Genomic DNA, 18,616 nt, shown 5'->3' with positions numbered 1-18,616 from the left:
TTGGATTAACAAACTTCTCCTGCAAATCTATAGATTAGGTACACTTGATTTTCCATCATCATTTTCCTGAGTACAGAACATAAATGTAAAACATAATTTTGAAATTAGACATTTTGTTTCATGATGTCAATGTCGTGGGAATTAAGTTAACAAAATGGTTTTGTTATAGAAGGTGCCTGTCCGAATTGCCTTTTATAATACACTGAAAATAACTTTACCGTAAAAGTGAATATTTTACACTAAATTCCAGTTGGAACACTTCCAACTAAACTAGCACTGATGGATACCGTCACAATCTTAACATTTTTAAAATTCATATGATATTTGCCATTACAAAGATTATCAGACTTAATGTTACAAAACATTAGTTATATGGACTATGCATCAGTATTATGGATCAATTATATCAAAACAAAATCATCTTTCCTTATACATCATCACAACTTTCTTTAAATACTGCAATTAAGTTTAGAATATTAGAAGCTATGATGACTCTACAATATGTGGAAGGCACACCTGCAGAAACTGCATTATCATCGTAAAATAAAAGCATGTTGCATAAAGGTCAGGCAACCAGCAGTGCCTATATCAATATGAAGCCATCAAAACAAAGATTGTGTCTGTCATTCACCACCAACTGAAGCACTGATTTCAATTATGCTTCTAGTACCAAGAGGCTCAATGGCATTTCCCCAAAGGAAGTGAAGGAATCCAAACTGTTACAATTCAGTTAGCAAGAAATCCAAATTTTCTGCTTTAAAAGCATGGAATGCACCACAAGATTTTGCATTTTCTTAACAAATTACAAATGGAATTGTATATAAAGGATATGACGATACCATGGCTTTAAGTGGTATATTTTGAGCTCTGTGTTTTTACGAAGAAAGGTCGAGTCAGAGGTGATGAGCACTCAGCTAAAAGCCAATAAAGTAAACAGCTTGTGAGCCCTTGGGATTTGTTTTTTTACAAATTGGAACAATTGAAGCAGCCAAAATGGATAGGGTCAAGCTCCCACAGAACCAGGATTTTAGTTGTAGCTTTCTGCAGTTGCTCGGGTCTTGAAACTGGATATTGACTCTCTTATTTCTCTCTCTGTTACAGCTAAAAGCTGGAGTTCTCTTTCTAAAGCTAGAATTGCAGGTGAGACAATCTATTTTCCTGAATTTCTCTTTTCCAAGGGTGTGTTTATGGGATGTTACTATATTGGAACATCAGTAGTTAATTAATAGCAATTGATATATATAATTTTGTTAAGCATTTTGACAGAGTTACACTTAAGCCAATTCTGTTATTTTCTTTTTATTTTGACTGTATTTTAACAAGTGTAAAACTAATGTGTGTTTTGCTGTAAGTTGTGTAGTTTGATCAATCAAATTCCATCTAGAATGCAATGCTTTACACTTATCTTTAAAATAAGTGAAAGTTAAGGTCTACTCTATCTTCTTAATATATTTTGAAGGGATTTGGACTGGTCCATAAGAAGGACTTAAACACAACAAGGATTATTAGCAATATAATTTATAACACTGTGTGCTATTATTAAGTTTATGCATTCCGTTTACCTCTTATTCCCTCAGCCCCATCAAATACTCTTGTAAGACACATTAATTTTCATAGTTATTACATCTATACGACCACCTATAAGTATGCTACAGCCCTCTGGAGAGTTCTCCCCAGCTGCAGATATTCTCAAAGGTAAACTTTATTCTACCATCTCTTAATTGTGGATGACTCAGTCCCTTATTCTGTATACTTTTCCTGTATTTCCAAGCTAACCTGTTTGGCTTTTGTTTACAATAAGTCACTGCAAGAAACCCATTGTAGTATCCCTCACAAAATTCAAACGGAGACTAGGCCTCATCTGCCTTCCATAAAGTCAAAGTAGTAGTTAGTATTTTACTTTAATTAGAACACAGATTTGTCAAACTGTCATTTACTTTGGCTATCTTCTCAGTAATCTGCAAGCTATGACATCTAAACTGTAACTAACTTTTCCAGCAAACACCCAATGAGTTGAAACTTGGAAAATGTTCTTAAGTTCCAAACATCTTCATGATGATCCAACTTGCTCTGAGCTGTCCTCCATAGAACCATAGAAAAGTCTACAGCACAGAAGCAGACCATTCAGCCTATTGTGACTGCACCCATTAATAAAAAAAAAAGCTAGCTGTCTATTATAATTCCATGTACGAGTACCTGGTAGCTGTACCTTGTAGCTGATAACAATTCATTTTTAGATTCAGGTTATTTTTTAACCAAGTTTAGAGGTTTTGATTCTTCCATCAAATCAGGTAGCAAATCTCAGACACCCGTCACTCCTTGGGTAGAAAAAAATTATTCTGTCTCCGAAAATCCTTCTGACTATCACATTAAAACTGAGCCCCTGGTAATTGACCCCTCCGCAATGGGAAACAGGCCTTCCTGTGTACTCTTTCAACGTCCCTAATATTGTACATCTCCATTAAGTCAACCTTCAGCCACCATAATTAAATGGAACATAAGCCTAGTCAATCCAATATTTCCTGATAGCTGCAATGTTCCAAGCCTTGGTAACATTCTTATTAGTCTCCTCTGTACATTCTCCAGAGCAATTGTGTCCTTCCTGTAACATGTGACCAGAACTGTATTTCAAACCCGACAGATTGTGAGTTTTAAAACACATCTCCCTTCCCTACTCTCACCACCTGCTCATAAACTGATTCTGAATTCATTTTTTTGAAAGATAAAAACTAAAACTAGTGCTATTTCACACATTAGATGGCAGGGCGGGGAAGAGGGGTTAGGGGAGTGAGGGGGAATACTTCATGACACACAGTCTTAATCATTGGAATCCACTTGTCACCATCTATGATGCTATCAATGAGATTAGCAAAATTGGAAAGTAAGCCCGATTGAAAGATTTTGAACAGTTAGGAGCAAAATAAAATAACAGAACCGCCAAGATAATAACCTCAGGATTACTATCTGAGCAACAGCCAAAACTGTTTTCTTGAATTCATTCATGGGATTTGGGGATCGCTAGCTGCCAGTATTTATTCCCCATCACCAGTTATCCTACAGATGATGATAGTGAGCTGCCTTCTTAAACTGCTACAGTCCATTTTTGTTAAGAAGACCAACACTGTCATTTGAGAGGGTGTTCCAAGATCATGACAAATTGACATCAAAGTAATGGTGATATAGCTCCAAGTCTGGATAACGAGTAGCTTGGAGGGGAATTTGCTGGTGATGGTGTTCACTTGTACCTCCTGCACTTGAACTTCAAAATGGTAGAGGTCATGAATTTGGATGATGTTATCTAAGAAGCCTTGCTGAATTTCTATAGTACATCTTACAGAAGGCATATACTGTTGTTATTGAGCATCACTTGTCGAGCGAATGCATGTCTTTTGATTTGGTGATTATCAAGTGAGCTATAAAACAGAGCTTTCCTGATCCAGGCAAGTGGGGAGTGTTCTATCATATTCCTGACTGTGCTTTGCATTGTGGACAGGCTTTGAGGAGTCAGGAGATGATTTACCCGCTGCAAGATTCCTAGTCTATGATCTGCTCTTGAACCACAGTATTGTATGACTAATCATACAGTCAGTTCTTCTATAACACAATGGTTGCACTCTAGTGAAATCCTACGTTATAGAAAAATGGCACTAAAGAAACAGCACTTCAAGTGTTGGCACTGTAATCGTGTTACAGCCAATACACACTTTAAATGTTCATGCTGTAGAAACCATGTCCCCAATTCGTCAATCACATTACAGCAAATTTGGTGTTAACGAAACGCGTGTTAGAACAATCTGAATTCAGTTTCTGATCAATAGTAACCTTAGGATGTTAATCGTGGGAGATTCATGATGGTAAAGCCATTGGATGCCAAGGAAGGAGGGTTAGATTCTCTCCTGTTGGAGTTTGCCATTGCCTGGCAGTTGTGTGGCTTAAGTGTCACTTGCCACTTGTCAGCCCAAGCCTAAATATTGTCCAGGTCTTGCTGCATTTGGACATGCAGACAGTTTCAGCATCTGAAGAGTCACGAATGGTGCATTCGTTAGTGAACACTCCCACTGCGAACCATATGGTACAGGGAAGGTCATTGACGAAAAAACTAAAGGTAGTTGTTGTGGTTCTGTTCGCCGAGCTGGGAATGTGTGTTGCAGACGTTTCGTCGCTTGTCTAGGTGACAACCTAGGGGAGCCTCCTGTGAAGCGCTTCTGTGTTGTTTCCTCCGGCATTTATAGTGGTTTGTCTCTGCCGCTTCCGGTTGTCAGTTCCAGCTGTCCGCTGCAGTGGCTGGTATATTGAGTCCAGATCGATGTGTTTGTTGATAGAATCTGTGGATGAATGCCATGCCTCTAGGAATTCCCTGGCTGCTCTCTGTTTGGCTTGTCCTATAATAGTAGTGTTGTCCCAGTCAGAACACATGTTGCTTGTCATCTGTGTGTGTGGCTACTAACGATAGCTGGTCGTGTCATTTCGTGGCTAGTTGGTGTTCATGGATACAGATCGCTATTTGTCTTCCTGTTTGTCCTATGTAGTGTTTTGCGCAGTCCTTGCATGGGATTTTGTACACTACATTAGTTTTGCTCATGCTGGGTATCGGGTTCTTTGTCCTGGTGAATTGTTGTCTGAGAGTGGCTATTGGTTTGTGTGCTGTTATGAGTCCTAGTGGTCGTAGTAGTCTGGCTGTCAGTTCAGAAATGTTCTTGATGTATGGTCACGTTACCGAGACAGGGGACGAAACATCTGCAACACAAATTCCCAGCTCGGCGAACAGAACCACAACAATGAGCACCCGAGCTACAAATCTTCTCACAAACTTTAAAGGTAGTTAGGCTTAGGACACTGCCCTGAAAAATTATGCCCTGTAGTAATTTTCTGGAATTGAAATGACTGACCTCCAACAATCACAACTATTTTCCTTTGTGACATATATAACATCAACCAACAAAGCATTTTTCCATGATTCACATTGACTCTAGCTTTACGAGGGCTCCTTGATGCCATACTCGATCAAATGCGGTCGTGATATCAAGGTCAGTCAACCTCACATCACTTCTAAAATTCAGCTCTTATCCATGCTTGATCTGAAACAGTAATAGATCAGGTGATAAGTGGCACTGGTGGAACCCAAACCAGTGTCAGTGAACAGGTTACATGAGGCAAGTGCTGCTTGATCACTTTCCTGATGATCAAGAGTAGACTAATGGAGCAGTAGTTGAATTTGTCCTCTTTCTTGTGTACAGAACAGAGATGGGCAATTTTCCACACTATCAGGTAGATATCAGTGTCGTAGATGTATTGGTACAGCTTGGTTAGAGGTGAGCCACATTCTGGGGCACAAGTCTTAGTATTATTGCAGGAATGTTGTTGGAGCAATAGTGTCACAAAGGTAGTCCTTTTTGTTCTAAAAGTTGTCCCTTGGTTCAAGGATACTCTGTCCTTGATTTTTTCCAGAGGGGTAATAAACCAGGCTCGGCTCTGATCAGACTGGTTTGGTACAGAGATGAAAAGGATTTTGAGAGGCCTTTTGTTTATATATAAACAGATGAGACTTCAGGCCAAAGTGATCATGTTTTAGAAATGACCTGTTGAATGAAAGGGGAGTGGTCAGCTTTCTAGCTGAGCAGTTTAGTTCAGTCCAGAACTGGTTGGGAGTTCAGCAGTCGACTGTGTGAACAGACTCTCTCTCTTTCTGCCCTTCTAATTTCAACCCGTAAGCACCTGTTCCATTTTTTTTACATTGTTTTTCAAGAGGTTCTGCTTATTGGGACCACTGTGTACATTCGGAACATCATAATTAAGTCTAGTTGGATAGACTAAGTTCTGTAGAGGTTCTTTATTCTGTTCCTTGTGTTTCATTGGGTAATCTTGTGAATAAGTTTTTGTCCGTTTTAAAACCTGGTAGTCAACCTAACTAACTCACTCTGGGTAATTTTCACTGTACACTTACTGAAACAAATTGTAAAATTATAGGCTGGGCTGCCTGCTTAAGAATGTTCTGAGTGGTCTGGCCTAGTCCATAACAATAGACTTTTCAGTAAGAAATGACTCCAGTAGTTGCTTGATTTAGAATCAGAGAATCCCTGCAGTGCAGTAAGAGGCCATTTGGCCCATCGACTCTGCATCAACTGTCTGAAGAATATTCTACCCAGACCCAGTCCCCCACCCTATCCCCGTAACCCCGCATTTACCATAGCTAATCCACCTAGCCTGAGCATCCCTGGACACTACAGGCAATTTTGCATGGTCAATGCACCTAAACTGTAGATCTTTTGACTGTGGGAGAAAAGAGTCGAAAGTGTGGTGCTGTAAAAACACAGTAGGTCAGACAGCATCTGAGGAGCAGGAGAATCAACGTTTCTGGCATAAGCCTTTTATCAGGACCTGCTGTGCTTTTCCAGCATCACACTCTCCACTCTGATCTCTCGCATCTGCAGTCCTCACTTTCTCCACTGTGGGAGAAAACCAGAGCACCCAGCTAATCACTGAACCACCGTGTCACCCAATTCATGTGGAATGATTTGAATGAGCTGAAGGCTGGTATCTGTGATGCTGGGGATACCTGCAGGAAGTGGAGAAAAATCATCCACTTAAGGTAAATCATGTCAATGAGTTGAAGGAGTGGTTGAATGGCTGGTATGGGAGGAATAGGCTTCAGTTCAAAGATTACCTTGGCAGTACTGAGGTAGAAGGATGTTGTTCCAACCAGGGTGGGCTTCACTAAAACCAAATTGGGATCAGTATCCTAGCAAATCAAATAGATAGGACTGTACAGGGGCTTCAAATAAATTAGGAGGTGGAGGTTTCTGGATAGGTGATACATAGGCTGACAAAGCAAGAGAAGCTGCAGAGCAGCTATTGGGAAAATTACACCCAGGGACAGAAAGGGATGGAATACACAAACATTAAACAAAAAGTAGTAAATAGAGCAAAAAGGATTGGAGCTATGATAAAAAGGGAAAATTAATGCCTCTTTTCTAAAGCATGGAGTATTCAGAACAAAAGAAATAAACTGATGGCACAAATAAAAGTTAATAAATATAATCTTTTAGTCATCACAGAGATATACTTACAAGGAGATCAAAGCTGGGAACTAAATATTCAGGAAATGCTGACCATAAAGTGGACAAATTTAGCATCCAGTTTGTGTGCGATAAACCTAATTAGGAAGCAACTGTGCTAACCTTAAATAAGGGTAGCTATAGAGGAATGAGGGCAGAGTTGGCTAGAGTGGAGTGGGAAAGATGTTAGCAGAAAGGATAATTGATGAACAATCGCAGACATTTAAGAAAATAGTCATAACTCAGAGAAAGGGTATATCCCAATGAGGAAGAAGGATTCCATGAAAGGGATAAACCAACCATAGCGTTTAAGGATGATATCAAATTGAAAGGAGTTATTAGATCAGCCATTATCTCAATGAATATGGCTCCCTTTTTATCCAGCTCTTCCCAGCTTCCACAGATTCTGAAATTTAAAGGTCCAGTCAGCCACTTTGACAGTTAGTATCAAATGCTAAATGTATAGCCTAAGTGTGAAGTTAAGATGCTGAGAAGGTAGAATGCTGGATGGATAGGGGCATATGGTGTCTGATAAGTAGGAAGCCAGGTACATAGGGTGCTAGCTGGGTAGGAGTTAGGCTGCCAGGCCATCAGATTTGAGATAGAGAGGGGGTAGTTAAGTAGGTGCCAGGAAAGCAGAATACCAGCTGGTTAGGGGGTAGGGTGCCAGGTAAGCAGAATGCCAAATGAGTAGAGCACCAAGTGGGAAGAGGGTGGGTGCAAGGATACAAGGTGACAAGGGAACCAGGTAAGTGATGCAATGTTTAAGGTAGGGTGGAGGGAGTTAGAAAAGTTCAGTCTGGGATGGATAAGGGTGGCATGTCCAGCAACATGGGAAGGGAGACTAGGTGAGGTCAGATTGGGTCTGCAGAATTGCATTTGAATGAATCATATCCACTAAAGTAGGGAACTTTGACCATTCATAATCAACGGACATTTTGTGATCAGCAGTGAATAGACTGCTTGAGCCTTCCTGGTTAGCTGATCCTGGACCATGAGGGTCCAAATTTTTGTATGGCCATTGTAACCATCCTGTTAACTTTTTAAATGTAGTCAAGAAGGGCTTCTAACAAATAAATCTGGCCCAAAGGAACCAAAATTGATAAAAGTCTAAGTATAAGAAATAAGCCAAAATTAACTTACTGGAAACCAAAACAGAAACATTGGATGCTGAAATAATTTGTAAAACAAAATAAAGTACTGTAACAAAACTTTCTTGCTCAAACATTAGAAATATTCACATTTCGTTTCGAATGCATTTGTAGAATATTTCTTCACATCTTGGTATAAACCGAGTGTACTTAAGGGCCTCAAAGCTTTGATCTGGGCAGAGAAATTTGGACTATTGCTGGGAGGAGGGGTGTGTTTCCCTGAGCAGCTTCCATTCTTTGACACTGTAACTCCACTTCCAATTTCTGAACTGGAAAACCATCTTCTTTTCTGTCTCTAAATTCTAGCATATTTTAGGTTATTCCAGCTCGAGTTGAGTTATGAGATGCTTAGCAGTTTCCAGTTTAAATTCCTCATCTACCTGTTCCAATAGTGGACTCAGGCCCAAGTACTCAGCCAGCACTTTAAGAGTTTCACTCCTTTCTCCCTTTTGCTCATTTGGCTAATATTTCAGCAGATAAACAATTCTTTTCTACAAACACCTTTGAGTCAAAATGTGGTACTTGCGAATAATAGGTTAAGAATGTTTTGTTATGCTCATTTATTTCATTTTATAATGTGTTTCTGTTATCCAATATTACCTTTTTGGCTTATAATGAAGTTATTTTGGTTTGATTCTCATACTTGCAGCATGCTTGTTAAATTTTGTACCTTTATTCAAAATTTTTGTGGCTCATTTTATTTGATCCATTTCTCGGTGTTCATTCTGTTGATGTTGTATAGAACAACACTAGCCTTTAACTTCCTGTTGATTCAAAATCATACGTAACCAACTGCCCTTTGGTGGGTGGGGAGATGTTTTGGGAGAAAGAGAAAGAGAGAGAGAGCATAAGACGTGGGAGCAGAAACAAGCCATTTAGTCCACTGCATCTTCTCTACAGAGGGCTGCAGGTATTATTAAGACAAAGACATGCAGTATAGGCAACCATTGCACGGTTTAAATAGAAAGTTATTACCACACTTTCTTGTAAAATGTGTGGAATCGGCAATTCTATTGTCTAAGAGTTTCTCTTGGAGATTATCATTTCTGTAGCAGACTGTAACACAAAAAGAATGTTCCAGACCCATCAGAAAGTATTTGGATGAAGGTTACAAAAGGTTATGTCCAATTATATTATTATTGTAATCTGCTTTGTGGGCTGTTTACTTTATTTTTACGATATACACTACATTTATGTAGATTTGCATTAACAATTGTACTCCATTTGTGATAATGACTTGTACATTAATTATTCCTCATTTACAATTTCTTTTTTGATCTGATTAAGTAAATTGGTTTTACAACCACTCAGAATCCAATATGTCCTACTCCATCCAGGTGGATGCTACAGTTAAAAAAGCACACCAACACCTCTACTTCCACAGAAGGCTACGAAAATTCACCATGTCCACAATGACTCTTACTAATTTTTATAGATGCACCATAGAAAGCATCCTATCCAGATACATCACAACTTGATATAGCAACTGCTTGGTATAGACCACAAGAAATTACAGAGTTGTGAATACAACCCATTTGATCTTCTGCCTTCTATTGACTCCATTTATATTTTCTGCTGCCTCAGGAAAGCAGCCAACATAATCAAAGACCCCTCCCACTCCAGTTATGCTCTATTCCACTGTCTTCCATAAGGCAGAAGATATAAAAGTTTGAAAACATGCATCAACAGATTCAAAAACAGCTTCTTCCTTGCTGTTATCAGACTAGTGAGTGGACGTCTCACGTATTATGTTCTGAGGAAGGGCCACTTGACCCAAAACATTAACTCTGCTTTCTTTACACAGATGCTGCCTGACCTGCTAGGCTTTTCCAGCAATTTCTCTTTTTGTCTCTCATATAATAAAGTTGATCTTTCTCTGCTCTTCCTGTGGCTATAACACAATATTCTACATTGTGTTCTATTACTCTAATGTACTTACATGTGGTTATGATTTGCTTGGTTATCATGTAAAACAATACTTTTCACTGTATCTCAGTACATGTGACAACAAATCCATCAGCACTGCCTTTCCCACATCCTCCAAATTCAACTGTCAAATGAGCACGAGTGTCCTGCTTGAAAAAAATCTACACAAGCATTCAAGTAAAAATCTTTAAAATTGGCTACAATATAGACTAGACACTGTGATTAGATGGCCGAAAATATCTCCCCCAAGCTTGGCCTGTTCTCTTAAGATAACAAAAAGCCAGTGCTACAAGGCAGCACAAAAAAATGGGTTTTAAAGACACTGTGAAGCTCTCAATGAAGTGCAAATTTCTTCACTAATGATAGGACAGAACTAGCAACAAATCAGTCAAAACGATGACAATTTGACCAATAGGCCGCAGCTTAAAGTCTAAACACCACATTAAACAGGCAGAATAGTGGCAACAAAGAAAAAGACACAAATCCTGTGCTCTGGCTCATACTATTTCAAGGGATATCTGCCCAAAAATCTAATGATCAATGGATTGGGAATTGGGCTATTCAGTCAGATGAAGACCCATGGCAGAAACCCACAACCCTGAAAAAATGTTGTACTTATATCAAAAGACAGCCAACAAGCTGACAATTCTACCATTAGAATTCAGGAATTAGAATAAGTTCCAACATATTTTTAAAAATACAGGGTGGCAAGCCTAGCATCTAGTAACATGATGGTTTATGGTGAGGTGGTTAGCTGTGTACGAAGTATCGCCAGATGAAATTTAGGAGCCCTCTGATTACATAGCTGTCCTTTTGCATTTACTGCAGAGAAACAGTGGAAAGGTGTATGATTTGTTGACCACTTTCATTGGGGTCTCTTCTCAGCCAGCTTATTAGCAGGACTTATACACTTAATGGTAAGGTCTTGGGGAGTGTTGCTGAACAAAGAGACCTTGGAGTGCAGATTCATAGCTCCTTGAAAGTGGAGTTGCAGGTAGATAGGATAATGAAGGCGGCTTTTGGTATGCTTTCTTTTATTGGTCAGAGTATTGAGTACAGGAGTTGGGAAGTCATGTTGCGGCTGTACAGGACATTGGTTAGGCCACTGTTGGAATATTGCGTGCAATTCTGGTCTCTTTCCTATCGGAAAGATGTTGCAAAACTTGAAAGGGTTCAGAAAAGATTTAGAAGAATGTTGCCAAGGTTGGAGGATTTGAGCTATAGTGAGAGGCTGAACAGGCTGAGGCTGATTTCCGTGGAGTGTCGGAGGCTGAGGGGCGACCTTATAGAGGTTTACAAAATTATGAGGGGCATGGATAGGGTAAATAGACAAAGTCTTTTCCCTGGGGTCAGGGAGTCCAGACCTAGAGGGCATAGGTTTAGGGTGAGAGGGGAAAGATATGAGAGAGACCTAAGGGGCAACTTTTTACACAGAGGGTGGTAGGTGTACAGAATGGGCTGCTAGAGGAAGTGGTGGGAGCTGGTCCAATTGTAACATTTAAGAGGCATTTGGTTGAGTATATGAATAAGAAGGGTTTGGAGGGATATGGCCAGGTGCTGGCAGGTGTGACTAGATTGGGTTGGGATATCTGATCGGCATGGACGGGTTGGATCGAAAGGTCTGTTTCCATGCTGTACATCTCTATGACTCTAAGCCCTACCGAACAGTTAGCCTTCCAATGGTTGTGACTGACAGTGATTATCTCCTAACTGTCAATGTCAACATCTGCCACACCTTACTTGCATTTGTCCTTGCAGTGGAAGTCTTGACCAGTGGGTCATGATTACTGTGCAGAAGGTTTCTGGGTATAAGAACATCATCCATCTGAAGGACATAGCCACACCAGTGGAGACCTTGCCTGAGCAATGATTATATGCTAAGCAAATTAGCACACTCAAGGATCTTTATGTCAGTGACAACTACTGCCAATACATGACAAGGATCATCTGAGACAATAAAGGTGGAAAACGTTCAGCCTTTCACCCAACTATTTTACCACTGTTGAGAATGCACTGAAGATACAAGCTTGCATGCGTCACAGTTTAGAGTTTCCAGTCAAGTTAATGCAGTTTCAACTTCTTTCTCAGCTTGGACATAACAACTATGCTTCAGCAATGAGCATGGTGATTTCAGTTTCAAGTATCAGATTGCTGGTGATTACAGACTAAACATATGGATATATTGATAATCTTCAATATCATATCGTCAATGCTGACAGATAGCAGTAGCGTGATACCATATTTTCCTGATGCTGATTCACAAACCAAATTCTTTAAAGGCATGAGAGGATTTATCTATTTGCCACTTAAGGTATTCCTCAACAAGGAATGTCATGAGATATGGTCAATGTAGAAGAATTCACGTTTGCTGCACCTTTGTTTTGGGTCACATAGCTTTCTATCAGTTCTGTTATCACAGTAGAAACATTCTGTCGACAATCTAAAGGCTAATGCTATACATATCTACCTTTAAAACAAATGGTTGAAGTTGGTAACTTCAGAGTAAAAGAATTAGACTCTATGTATACTGATATATATCAGTTTAGTGGCAGTAACTAAGCATTTGAACTTTTATCTGTCATCATAATGTATATTGAAGTTAACCAGTGTCTACAAGAAATGCTCCAAAAACACTTGAAAGGCTAATGGCTGAAATACAGATCGTTGAACTTATTTGACTCATCTATTTTAGTATCAGTTTGCAGTTGTCAAAGAGTGTTCACTTGCTACATGATTGTGTCGCATTTTAGATTACAAATGCCAGCCTGCAAACAGACATGGTTACTATTGAAGATGTACACAGATACATTGTAAACATCACTCACCCAACTAGAGTTCTCAACATGAAATGTAAACACCAACCTAATTTTCTAAACACCACCAACAACATGCAGAACAGAAGTAATCACTGATTAAAGACAGAAGCTCAGGTTGTTCAACTGGACTGTTTCGAAGGTTAGCTACAATAGTCCCTGTCATTTAGTGTGCACGACACGCTGAGTAAATTACATACAAGGCAGTGAATGAAGGCCACCTGTTCAGGTAATCCATATTTAATTTTCTTTGTACCTGGCAAACTATCAACTGCATCAGCATTCTATTCTGACATGCTGAATCATACATTACCCTTGCTGTGACTGTTTGCACACCAATATTCTTAACACAGACCCCAGAGTCAAACTACACTAACCCCTTTCATCTTAAGCAGCTGAGCTTTTGCTACATTGAGTTTAGTCTGTGAGCCATGCAATCAATTTTCAGAGGACCACAAGGTGGTATCTGCTGACTAACAAATCAATACCTAGCATGCTCTTAGCTATACCCCAGAGCAGTAAGTTGGCTAGGACCAGAAAGCATGGTCCAGCTGGCTCAGAGGTCCTTCAATCAATCAAGCCTGCCAGATCATATATTTTTGTGTGACTTATTACTGACCACATAATCACCCGCTAGCTGCACGGATAACTTAATATATTCTGTAATAGTGTGTTAGTATGCCTTGCTGCAAGTATCTCAAGGCTAGCCAGGTAATTGATTCAGTTTGCTGCATTTCAATGCTCACTCACATAGACTAAGAGTTTTCTGTGCAAAGCCCATCAGCAGGACAAACTGTTAAAGTCTAGAAAAAAATACCTAAAACAATGCCTAGTTAGCCACCAAAAATCAATAAATCAAGAATCAAAAATGTGACTCTCATGGGTAACCTACAGCAAACAGCCCAATCTGTCATTTCCAACAATGCAGAAATAACTGGTGACCTTTCAGTGCGAGTCTGCACTCTGTCATATTTCTAACCACTGTCCAAGGGCCAACTTCAATTCAAGTTAAAGAGAGCAATATATAAAAAGCTCATGATTTGAACAGCCATAAATGTGACAGTTCAGACTTGAACACTTGAGACAGCAATATTATTTGGTTTCACGGTTGTTCAAAAATACTGTCATTTTATCATAGTTGTGGCTAAGGCATAGTGAAAAAATTATCCTCAGAGGAGATGTCAGTCACCAGGGTAGTTCATTGTTATCATGTTGTGACTTATCTGTGACAATTACTAGCTTATTCGAAGACTTCTACTATTTAATTGCAAGCAACAATGACATTGGCTCTTGCTCTCTTCACATAAGACTTTTTCTGTTCCTCCACAATTTTCCAGACCTTGAAACAACGTAGTGCACTGAAAATACACAGTGCTGCAATAAATCCAACAAATAAGAAAAAATCTTTTACTCAGCTATGGTATTCTGTAGAGATTACCCTTGACTCCATCAGAGAAGGTTTAATGTCACAATGGACACTATACTCAAAGTGACTTTGACATACAGTATAGACAAATGGTCATCACAAATCAGTGGTGTAATACGAGAATTACATCGTAATATCCATATTCCCAGCAATAATTATTATACTACATTTTCATTAGGTTTTACACTAGCATCAGAAATCTCAATAGCAATAGAAGAGCTTTTATAGCAAAGAGATTAAAAAAGGGTAGGCAGTGAAATGTATCTGCATTTATTGAAACACTTCCACAGGCAGAAAGCTTTAGCTTAATTATCTTGGCAGGCAGTATTTAAAATGTACTAATCCTAATTTTAACCCTGCGCACCAGGTGAATGTAGAGATGTCGAAATTGAGTTTGGGAACTTAGTATGTAGCATTATTGAACTGTTTAAAATGGCTACCATTTTAACTTGCAATTATATTCTGAAAATTAGGAGTCACCCTGCACAATTATAATTAATCATGATCTATGTCAATATTTGGAGTCAAATACAGTTTTAACTGAAGCTCGTGTGAAGTTTTGCTTTTATTTCCTTCTGGATGTTCAGTACATACCCCATGCCAAGGATTGTCCTATTCCATTTCCATTTCTAGCAATAAATTATTTACATTAGATCTGCAAGCTAACATCTCCAATGCCTGAAGCTATGGCATCAACAGACTATTTGCTACATGAAGTGGCCTCAACATACTGTGCTTCCACCCTCTTTAAATTAGGACTCTTGTTTCTAAATGTAACTATGCATTTGTAACACCTTTAGCTTCTTACACAGGACAACATTTTAACTAATATTACCCTGTCATTGTTTTGGAGGAACATAGGGAGAGTAGTAGGTCCTTCAGTCCCTCGAACCTGTTCTAACACTCAATGAGATCATGACTGATTTGTGGCCTAACTCCATATATCTGCCTTTGACCCATATCCCTTAATACCTTCACTTCAAAAAAAAATCTATCTTAGATCTAAAATTAGTAAATGATTTAGCATCAACAAGCGTTTTTGGAAAAGAGTTCTAGACCTCTACCACCATTTACGTGCAGAAGTGCTCTCTGAACAATCTGGCCCTAAGTTTTAGACTATGCTCCCTTGATCTAGAATCACCAACTAGTGGCAAAAATTTATCTTTATCCTGTCTTTTCTTGTTAACATCTTGGAGACTTCAATCAGATCACCCTTTAACCTTCTAAATTCTAGAGAAAAATAGCCTAATTTGTATAATGGTTCCTCATACCTTAACCCCTAAGTTCTGGTATCATTCTTGTAAACGCATGTTGTATTTTCTCCAAGACCAGTATATTCTTCCTAATCTGCTCACAGTACAAAAATACAAGACTGGAATATCAGAGCAGAGGCGTACTGCTGAGCCAGTATAATGCTCTGCTCAGACCGCATTTGGAATATCGTGAGCAATTTTGGGCCCTGAATGAAAGGAAGGATGAGCTGGCATTGGAGGGCGTCCAGAGGAAGTTTACAAGAATGGTCCTGGAGATGAAAGGCATGTCATATGAGGAGCAGTTGAAGACTCTGGGTGGAGTTTAGAAGGAAGGGGGGAGGGGGGGAATCTCATTAACATTTATAACATACTGAGAGGCCTGGATCAAGTGGAAATGGAGAAGGTGTATCAATCCTAGAATGAGAGACTAGGACCTGAGGACACAGCTTGAGAGTGAAGGGACAACCCTTTAGAACTGAGGTGAGGAGGAGTTTCTTAAGCTAGGTGATGAATCTGTGGAATTTGTTGTTCCAGAAGATTGAGGAGGCCAAGTCATTGAGTGTATTTATGACAGAGAAAGGCAGGTTTTTGATTAGTAAGGAGATCAAGAGTTACAGGGAGAAGGCAGGAGATAGGTTGAGAAAGATTATCAGCCATGATCGAATAGCAGAGCCTAATTCTATTCCTGTATCTTATAGTCTACAGTGAAATCCTCCAAATATCATTTTATGCTATGGATGTACATCTGACACAAAGACAATCATATCATATAGTCTTAAAAATATTTTCTTTCTTGTGGGTTATCTGGACTTAGAGATACAGCAATTTGACAAACATCTTAGTACAGTTAATTCAAAAAAATTAAATTTTGCTTCTTTCTGGGGCAATCAATAATTAATATGATTGACCATGGAAAGATAAAGCCAACATGCAGTGAACTGCTTTTACCTCATTATGAATCTCTTCTGTTTGTCTCAGATAAACAAGCTCCAAAGAAACCAGGGAGGAAATGCCTGATAATGGATCCTTTCGCAGGTTCTTCATAGCTACATCACAGCGCCCAAAAATATAATCCAACGTACCACTTGAACACTGTAAAATACATAGTTTGATTATGTAGCATTTAGGTAGCCACATACAATCTAATTTCGGAGAATAAACACCGTATTCAGTTTTCATTGTCATTTTTTTCTCTAGATTTCAAATGGATAATATTGTCGAATCATCGTTGGTGCAAAAGAAGTTACTTCCACATATGCATAACATATTATCTAGAAAAATCCTAAACCAGGGGAGAATTAAAACTTAAAAGCCATGAAATCTTCTCATGAATAATGTCACCATATTGAAAACAAAAAAATGCTGGAAATCATAGCTGGTAGGGCAGCATCTGCGGAGAGAGAGCAGCTAACGTTTCGGGTCCAGATGACTCTTCATCAGAGATTAATCCACACGAAAGAAAATATTTTAAGACTATATCGTCTATAAAGATAGAAGATTGTCCTTGTGTCAGAGGAACAGTCCTAGCATAAAATAATATTTGGAAGGCGACCATAAACCCTAAGATGTAGGAACAGAATTTGACCATTTGGCCCATCGAATCTGCTCTGCCATTCAATTATGGATGAAATGTTTCTCAACCCCCATTCTCTTGCCTTCTCCCCATAACTCTTGATCCCCTTACTAATCAAGGACATGCCTATCTTTGTCTTAAATATACTCTCAACAACTTGACCTCCTCAGCCTTCATCACCAGCTCTGATGAACAGTCATCTAGACTCAAAACGTTAGCTTGCTCTCTCTCCATGGACACTGCCTGAGCCGCAGTGATTTCCAGCACTTATTGCTTCCAGTACAGACCCCAGCATCTGCAGTAATTTGCTCCAGCACCATATTGACTCTGGCATTGTTTTCATCACTTAGGTATTGTGGTATGCACAAATTTGTTCTATTTAATCATAAACTTTTTAATAATTCAGACTGAAATACTGCTAATACTTTATGTTACAAACATTTCAGTTCATCCACTGCTGTATCAGGCTAAATATATAACTAGTATGTTATGAGATATTTCCCACTGGTATACATGATATTAAATCATACATGGATTCAAATTTTCTCTAACTGAACTAAGACAATCATCTTCAGCCTCTGACATAATTTCTTACCTTGTCACGACTTATGTCTACCTTGCTGACCATTCTCTCAGAAATTAAAACCATACAAATTCTTGGCATTCTGTATGATGCAGAGTCAAATTTGAACAGATTCTACCCAACATGGAAAATACTTCCTTAAATTCCGTTTTTTGTAACATCATTCATCTCTAATATCACCTTTAAATTTGGTACCTCCAATGCTCTTCACACTCCTTCCCATATGAACTCCAAATCCTATAAACTTTATAATTTACTGCAGTGAAATAAATACCCTGTATTATAACACAATTAATTTTAAATCAACAAACTCTGCTACAAAGCCCTTCAGACCTTTAACTCACCTAATCTCTGCAATTTTACATACCCTCATTTTCAGACTTTGGTCTTTTCTACATGCTCTTCCCTTTGCTCCAACAGTCAAGAGACTGCAACCCTTTGGTCCTGGTTTCTGGAATGGTCTCCCTACAGTCCTCCACTTCTCTTCTCTTCATACCTTTGAGCCTTATTAAAATCAATTTATTTAGCAAGGTATCCAGACACCTCACCCCATTTTCCTATCATGACTTAACTTTCATCTTTTAAAAAATATTTCTATTCCTGAAGTGCCTTCTAGCAACAGACTGTTTACCTGCCCCACATGAGTTACAGCCAGAAGTTGGCAAACTGGAGCCAATTTCCAGATATGTTTGCGTTCTTTGTGAATTAAACCCAAAACTTGCAGTTCTGTGTTAAATTGCTATCCATGATATACACCTGTAAGTAAATGGTCCTTACAATTAATAGAATGTGGACGTGGAAGCTCAGGCCTATAATGAACAGCTGTGGTGTGCCTT

At 39.0% G+C, this 18,616-nt stretch overlaps 1 protein-coding gene across 8 annotated transcripts in view; it reads right to left on the bottom strand.

Moving 5' to 3' along the window:
- fto (FTO alpha-ketoglutarate dependent dioxygenase) overlaps positions 1-18,616 on the bottom strand; it is a 420,844-nt gene that overhangs the window by 278,153 nt on the left and 124,075 nt on the right. For 6 of the 8 annotated variants that reach the window (XR_015759951.1, XM_087995911.1, XM_087995910.1 and 3 more), the window contains exon 6: positions 16,573-16,716. The exons of the other annotated variants lie outside the window; for them this stretch is intronic. Coding sequence is in view for 5 of the 6 variants with exons in the window: in XM_087995911.1 (XP_087852037.1) it covers positions 16,573-16,716 (144 nt within the window). In the remaining variant the exon portion in view is untranslated. The remainder of the gene's footprint in view (positions 1-16,572; positions 16,717-18,616) is intronic. 8 annotated transcript variants of the gene reach the window in all.

This window comes from Chiloscyllium plagiosum, unplaced genomic scaffold (genome assembly GCF_037043375.1).
Source record: "Chiloscyllium plagiosum isolate Xiang-an unplaced genomic scaffold, Cpla_swu_hap1 HiC_scaffold_17, whole genome shotgun sequence".
In the NCBI taxonomy this organism is placed as follows: domain Eukaryota; kingdom Metazoa; phylum Chordata; class Chondrichthyes; order Orectolobiformes; family Hemiscylliidae; genus Chiloscyllium; species Chiloscyllium plagiosum.
Note: the sequence above shows the minus strand (reverse complement) of the source record. Positions and strands in the feature narration are given on the sequence as shown.